Genomic DNA, 8,058 nt, shown 5'->3' on the forward strand with positions numbered 1-8,058 from the left:
AGTTTACTTACAAAATTAGATAAGCTCATAATTAGAAATCATGGTTTAGTGGGTCACACACAAATGTTTGTGACAAATTACCTCCAAAATACCATAAACCAACAAAATTCCAGTGAATGACAATCTTCTTGAATTTCTGCATAAAAAATAAAACTGATCTAATATCTTTGGACTTTATTTATGTCTAAAATCGTTTCTTTTGATGATAAGGCATAACTATTACAATAGACACATCCTTTCGTCATAAGATATCTTTACATGAATTACCGCAGTTGTTATTAGAGAAAAATACAAGATTTGTTATGGTTCTGTGCAGATTTATTATTTATATCATTCTAAATAATTAGGTGTCATTGTAATCTTTTATTTTTTATTTTTTAGTGAAGCGACAGAAATAAATGTTTTCCCCATCTTGAATGGCATTTCTTGTTTTTTCCCATGTTATTATAGATGCATCAATTTCCAAACGCTCTATTTCAAGAACACGTGTATGTACAGGGATTTAAGTCTATTGGTTGGATTGCAACTGATTAGATCAACGATCAAGATTAAATCTGAAACTGCAAGCAAAGAAAAAAATAAAAGCCCCTTTGCTCCTTGCCTCCTTGCGGTAATGCGTACATGCAAAGTTAAAAGTGTACATCAAAAAGGCCCTATGTTAGATCTGGTGCCCTAAGAAATAAACACATTAGTGAATTTGTCACATTTTAAGAGATAGTAAAGAGTAATGCATTTATTTCATGTATTAATATGTGTTCTATTTATAATCATATTATTGATTGTATGACCGGCAAATAAAAGCGTCAAAACTATTAAAACTAAATCTTGAATCGTGCATATATAAGATGTATGTATACTGATGTGACTGATGTTACGTATGACTGATGTGAATTGTTATTCTCTTGTATTTAGGTGTTTAAATGAATGTCACACTAATTAATATAAGAAATTGCATCTACAATGAAAACATGACAACTCACTATCACATTAACATGAAGCGATATCAAAAAATTAGAATTGGAATTGGGGTCCAAGCAACACTCATTTAACAATATTGCCACCAACTGAAAGGTCCCATCCCAAACGAAAGTTCCCACCAAATTTATTAAATCAAAAAAGGAACTAATAAAAGAAAATAACTAACTAGTGAAAGTGATAATAAAAACAATCATACAAATTAAGGTAAATTAGTGAAAACAATCATACTTTCTCTCGACCTCGAAACAAATCAAACTTGAGCTTCACCAAAATTACACAATTCTACAAGTTGTAGGATATTTCTCAAATAAATTATGGAATGAAGATCAGAAAATAAATTTCTCAAAACAAAATTATGAAATCACGATAAAGTAGGGAAAAGGTGAGATCATTGACATGGCAATTGACAAACATTTCCCGTGTGACATTTGAACATAAATTATGCAAAAACTTTAGATGTTAATGGTGGCTTCCCACAATCTAAGAAGTCCGTTACGACCTCCACTGCATACCCTTTTCCTCTCAAGATCAGATGCCATACATCTCACCTGCATTCCATCATTTAACACGAAGTAAAAATCAGGGGAATTTTAAGTAATTATTAACGGACCATTTTAATCAAAACTGGAAATGTGGAGACAAAATTTTAGGGGTCTGTGCTGCCAGGGAATGTAATAGAGCTTCTTTCTCAATTTTGAAAATGAAAAGGCAAAACGAAAGAATGTGCATATACAATAAACTAAAATAATGCCATACCACTGCAACTGTCCTTTGGGGTGTTCGGTAGAGTTGCCACCCAGCCATTTTCGCTCCTGGACTTGAGAAGCCACCAAGCCTCTCTTGAGGCCGATGGTAGAGAGACATGGAATTGTCAGCAGCACCAATTCCTAACCAGTGTTCTCCGGCATTGATGGATAGTATTGGAGCGTTATGAATGGTAACGTTTTTCACACATTTTATGCCTCCTGCATCAATGGTTGGAAGTCAATGTTAATGGTAGTATGCAAAGCTATCTTTTATGTTTTCATAATTAGGTGAACGAATGTATAATTGTAAACATGTACTTGCTTTCCTTATTGTGACCAACCATGGAAAGATATTCACGAAACACAGACAAAACTTGCCCAAACATATCATCAAATCTGTGTAATTAAACATTGACAACTTTAAACATTTAGGAAAATAAATTTGAGGAAAGATATTGCCAAGGCATGTAGGCTATTCCATGACTTGAAGATAAATGATTCTTAATTATACATCTGCTAAAGCAATCTCCAGGAATGAAAGATGTATGATACAAAGTCAAATCAAAACTAAAAGATCAAACCAGGTAGAATCTTTTAAATGATGGAACTTCCAAGAACAAATAGTGATAAATGTAAAGTACAAAGATCAATAATGCTCGTACCCTCGTCATTTTCCCAAAACCGAAGCAGCCCATCAGTTGAACCTGAAAAGGAAAAAAAAAATATGATTTAAACAATTCAAATATGCAAAGATGTAACAAATTACCACATAAAAGGAGCATTTAAAGACAAAACACAAAACACAACAAAAAAACAGAAGTACCTGTAATTATTCCTTTATCCAGCACAGAATACTCCACAGATAATATTGGACCTGCATGGCATGCCAAAACAGCATCACAGGTTCCTCGGGAGATGGACCACATTCTTGCTGTCCAATCATCACTACCAGTAATGACTGTATCCCCAACCATTCTAATCGACCTGCATACAAACCAATATGTTTTTCCGCCAAAACGCTCAGTCAAGACTATGTGTAAGTGCATTGCATAGATATTTTTTTTTTTAAACTCACCTAATCCATTTTGTATGACCTAAGAGCTTGTGCATCTGTCTACCAGCTCGAATGTCCCAAATGTTTGCAACTCTGATAAAGCACAAACTCACCATGTCATATTTTGGGCATTTAAGTTCAAAAATATTTTGATGCTTTTAGTTTTAAATCAAGCATGAGTTTAAGCTTCAAAATACATACGCATCTCTACCACCAGCAGCCAAAATTCCAGTGGAGTCATCATATTCCATGCATAAAACCGCACTAGAGCAACGGCCAACAGTTGCTACACAAGTATCTGTTCTTACATCCCACATCTTTACAGTTCCATCATGAGCAGCAGTGAGGACACGTTCACCTGATAACATACGTACACAGCTCACCTACAAGGATGGACAATAAAAACATCTTCACCAACAGTTACACATATTTGCCAGCTGTTTTTTGAAAGTATCCGTTAGAGAACACACAGGGGTGGGGGGTGGAATAAGTTATGAGGAATTTTCTTTGGAAGGTGTTTTCAACATAACTTCGTGAAAAAAGAAAGTTTATGGCCAAAGAACATTTTTTTTTTTTTTTTTTTTTTTAGCATAGATGGTTTGAATTTAAAGTCTGACTGACTAGTAAGGGAAAATCCTTGGCCACTTCCATTCTCTGGGCTCCAGTTGTTTAATTAAGCATCAAAATCAAACTTGTAAATAATTTTGTTTCATACTTGCAAATTTCTGCTTTCTTTTTAATGAACTTTATGCACAAATTGCAGCTTATTTCCCATTCTGCATACTCTCTCTATATTGTACTTTGTCCGATCACTTTGATGCCAAAAATAACAGTCCAAGCTGAGTACGAATTACCTGTGCATCATGGCCTTTCAGCTCTTCAAGAAGCTGAGCGGTTTGTTTGTCCCACACTAAAATAGACTGATCATCAGATCCTGATACCACCTTTCCTCTATCAGAACTTATTGCACGAATGGTCCTGCACATGAAGGCAAAACAAGCAGGGGAAAAGACGTCAATCTAAATTCTAAGGCCATTTATTACTTTTCAATAACCAAAGCAACAACTACATTTAAGCAAGTACAGGGATCGCTCCAGACAAATACTTGTATGTGTACCCAACAAATACATCAATAAGTGTGATGAAAACGACCTTGTGTGCCCTTTCAGAGTTGCCCGAAGTTCAGAACCACGGAGACTAGGGTCCCAGATCTTAACCTGAAATGATATCAAAGTTTTTTTTTTTTTTTTAAGAAAAAGGAAAAAACAAAAAGAGAAATTGTATTGATGAGCGAAATAAGATACAAACAGAGGAAGAATTTTCCTAACAGAAACAAAATTGGCAAAGGCAAAGAACTAGGAAAAACAGTCCCAAAAAGAAACGACCAGAACGGAGATGGACTACAAAAAGGGGCCCAACTCCTAATCAAAACTGAAAAAATTGGCCTGCCAAACTCTCTATCCCAATGCATCCACTTACAAACCCAATACTTTATTTTCTCCCATAAAACACAGCTATCTTCCCCACCCTCTTCAAAAATTCTACTATTCCTTTCTAACCAAATACCCCAAGAAACTGCTAAATTAGCGTCTTAAACTTCATCTACCCAACTCCCTTTTATACATATATACTACCCAACTCCCTTTTATACATAGATGCATATTAAACAAGGCCCAACACCCCACATTCATTAGTTTCAAGTGAAGAATGAAGAGTGGCCTGCCCCAGCAAGCAACTACTCCTATCAAGTCTATAGGGGGTGGTGCACCAATGTAAAGGCGCCAAGTGAAGGGTAAGTTACAACAAGGACTGTTCCACAATATAAGGCAGAAGAAACATTGATATATGTTGGCTTACTGTGCAATCCGTGCTTCCGCTGATAAAGAAACCTGCATCTTCGCGATCACCCACAAGATCCCAAACTTCTCTTCTCGATACACAATGCAGAGCAGTGACAGCACCACTGTGACCCCTAAGCACGCGAACACTGGTTTGAGTTTTCTTTTGCGCAGCAGTCAATAAATCTTGCTTGCGAGGAGTCCCATTCTCATTCGCAGCTGGAGGGAAAAAAAAAAAGAAAAGAAAAACAGAAAAAATCCAGGATGATACATAGTTAGATTGCATAAAAGTACAATCCATCAATACATGAACGTAACATTGGGAAAAATGTTACCTGCTGAGCCACTATCAGAAGTCCATCTATGAACACGACTGAGAGAATTCGGTTTGGATGTTGTATCCCTGCGGAACATGCTTTGACCCCAGCTTCTTCCAACTACAGAAGCCTCAGCAGGTTGCTGATTCTCATCCTTAGGTGAACGTGGGGATGCTAATCCATGAGAAATGGATTGAGTCATCGTAGAAATGATTCCCCAGTAACCAATACGAAGTTGCTCAATATGAGACAAAAATCCTCTGAGCTTTATCTGAAGACCAATCAAGGAACATTGTCACTTATGACTTTGATAAACCACTAGCATGTACTTCAAGAGAAGAAAGAATGGCATTATGAAGATTCTGAGCAAATAGGACATAAAAGAAAACAAAAATAAACTAAAAAGGAAACATAAACGGGCACCAAATCAATCACACAAGAGAAGCACATCGTGATAAACAATGAGAAACACACAGACACACGCACGTACACAACCAAATATCTTAGAAAGAGAATCATATAGGCTGGCAGAAAAATGGATCGAGTGCTGAAACCAAACTGAATTTTGTCATAGATAACAATTTTGAGAACCAGATCATCAAGCACCAAAGAAGAATAATTTAGCTTACAAATTGCTTGTAACCAATGTTGTTTTTCTCCGCTATTGTTTCAATCATGTACCAAGCGTCAGTATCTGGTAGTCCCAATCCAGCCTTCATGAAAAATAACAAATTGTCAAATCTAGGGAATACGTGCCCAAAAAATAAATAAATAAATAAATAAAAAAAGAGCAAGCAGTAGCGGGAGTAGTTTCCTTTAATGGTTGGGCAAAGCAAGCCCTCATCTGGAGAGAGGGTGATTTGAACATAGGCTTGCATGATTTGGAGGTCCTAGCAGCAACAATAAACCTTACCATGTGTGACGCCAAAACTATCAGCTGTGCTGTCACCAAAGATGCATAATTAGTTGACCTGACAAATAAAGAGAACAGAAAATTAGTTAGCAAAAGATGCATGTTGCAGAGAAGTTTCACTTTTCTTTTTCATCAAATTATGAGAACTATTTCTGCCTATAACACCGATAGAAAAGAGTGATTTTAATAGCTACCAAACAGGGAAAAAAAAAAAAGAAATTAAAGTAAATTAATAGCTGAACTTATATTCAATAGGATCTTTACTTGTTTGAGGCCCGCTCCATAAGATAGTCAAAATATCCTTCCCAAAATCTGCAATAAGCATGTTAAAAATTTAAAAGTTAATAAAAAAATCTGAAAATCCGTTAACAGATAGACATATTAAAGGCAATTTAATATTAAGTGCAAAATATCAATACTGGTTAGTTTTGTACACACTCATACGAGTATGTGAAAAACAACCAACATAGACTGGAAAAGAACTAAACAACACAAAAAGAAAAAAAGAAAAAGAAAAGAAGTTATACTCATCACAATTTACTAAACTACTTAAAATAAGTCGAGCAAAAGCACAGAAGTAAAAGTCAGATGGGAGGATGCCCCACAAGACCATAAAAGAAAATTTATTATAAAGAATATTAATTGTCCTAATAATATTTTAGAGGATTATAAAAGAAAAATATGGTTTCCCTTTTAAAAATGTGTAAATTGAGCTGTCTTTGGAAAAAATGATTTTGGTAAGAGAAAATTAGAGGAAAAATATATTTTAGAGAAACACATTTAAGTAGTGAAGATTTTAGGAAAAGAGGTCAAAGGACTAGGATGAAAAAGAATATATAAAAAAAAAAGGAAGTGTCGAGAGGTATTTTAGGCAGGAAACCAATTAGGAAAATTAGTTTTAACAATCCCTGAAAATCAATTAGGAAAATTAGTTTTAACAATCCCTGATTTTCAGGGATTGTGGTAGATATTCTTTCCTATTTTCTCTCTATGTAAATTCTATAAATACCTAGCAATGTAATTATTCAATATACGGAAATACAAAGATATTTTCCAATCCCTAGTTTGCAACATGGTATCACAGCCCTAGGACGATTCTCTAGGGTTTTACGCCGCCAAGTAGCCGCCAAGGAGCCTTCATCGCTGCCGTCGCTGCCAAGGAGCCTTCATTGCTGCCGTCGCTGCCAAGTGCCTTCATTGCTGCCGGCCATTACTGCATTATCCTCTCCTTGAAATCCAATTTTTTTTTTCCCTTCATTCAATTATGTCCGATTCCAAGGCCACCAACACTTCCGGGACTACTGAGGAGGCTTCTCCTGCCCAGAAAACCGGAGACTTGCAGAATATTAGAGCGTCTTATCGACTCAACGGGAGAAACTATCTCAAGTGGTCCCAAGTTGTTCGCACATACCTCAAAGGAAAGGGAAAAATCAGCCATCTGCTTGGGACTGGACCAGCAAAAACAGACCCTGGATTTGTGGCATGGGATGAGGAGGATTCGATGATTATGTCATGGCTGTGGGATTCAATGGAACCAGCCATTAGTGATACTTGTATGTTTCTGGCTAGTGCGAAGGGGATATGGGAGTATATCCAACGTACCTACTCGAAAGCACGTGATGCAGCCCAGGTTTATGAGATAAAGATCAAGACAAATGGAATGAAACAAGGAGACATGGCTGTCACAGAGTATGCCAATTTTCTGCAGATGATGTGGCAGGAATTGGACCACTACTGAGTGTTCGAAATGAAGTGCCCGGATGATGCAGCAATTCCTCAAGAAATACATTGAAGGTGATAGGGTGTATGATTTTTTGGCTGGATTAAATTCTGAATTTGATCAAGTTCGGTTACAAATACTCAGTAAGGAGGATGTTCCTTCACTGGAAGAGGCCATCTCAATTATTCGAGGAGAGGAGAGCCGAAGGAATGTGATGCTAGAAAAACCGAGTGGTATGGAAGGGGGTGACTACATCAGAACATCAGGAGAAGAATAAGGATGACCAGCCAAGGAATTCAGGAAGGGAGAACCAGAGAAGGGAAAATAAAGATAATCTGTGGTGCACCTACTGCAAGAAGTCGAGGCATACCAAGGAAAATTGCTAGAAGTTGAATGGTAAACCTCCAAGCAGTGAGTGGGGAACACGTGGTAGACAACAGAGGCCCCAGGCTCATCTCACGGAGCAAGCAAAGGCTGAAGAAGGAGCGGACA

General features: G+C 36.8%; 1 protein-coding gene across 1 annotated transcript in view; it reads right to left on the minus strand.

Annotated features, from left to right (window-relative positions):
• Positions 1-1,250: 1,250 nt before the first annotated feature.
• The window catches only part of LOC21407899 (DENN domain and WD repeat-containing protein SCD1), a 12,179-nt gene continuing 5,371 nt past the window's right edge, over positions 1,251-8,058 (minus strand). The window contains exons 6-18 of the mRNA XM_024167781.1: positions 6,111-6,158; positions 5,847-5,904; positions 5,563-5,646; positions 4,952-5,204; positions 4,636-4,835; positions 3,931-3,995; positions 3,633-3,756; positions 2,980-3,161; positions 2,800-2,871; positions 2,548-2,708; positions 2,387-2,428; positions 1,735-1,943; positions 1,251-1,526 (exon numbers count right to left, since the gene is read on the minus strand). Of these exons, the coding sequence (XP_024023549.1) occupies positions 1,431-1,526; positions 1,735-1,943; positions 2,387-2,428; positions 2,548-2,708; positions 2,800-2,871; positions 2,980-3,161; positions 3,633-3,756; positions 3,931-3,995; positions 4,636-4,835; positions 4,952-5,204; positions 5,563-5,646; positions 5,847-5,904; positions 6,111-6,158 (1,594 nt within the window). The 3' untranslated portion in view covers positions 1,251-1,430. The remainder of the gene's footprint in view (positions 1,527-1,734; positions 1,944-2,386; positions 2,429-2,547; positions 2,709-2,799; positions 2,872-2,979; positions 3,162-3,632; positions 3,757-3,930; positions 3,996-4,635; positions 4,836-4,951; positions 5,205-5,562; positions 5,647-5,846; positions 5,905-6,110; positions 6,159-8,058) is intronic.

The sequence above is a fragment of the Morus notabilis genome, unplaced genomic scaffold (assembly GCF_000414095.1).
Source record: "Morus notabilis unplaced genomic scaffold, ASM41409v2 Scaffold172, whole genome shotgun sequence".
Taxonomy (NCBI): domain Eukaryota; kingdom Viridiplantae; phylum Streptophyta; class Magnoliopsida; order Rosales; family Moraceae; genus Morus; species Morus notabilis.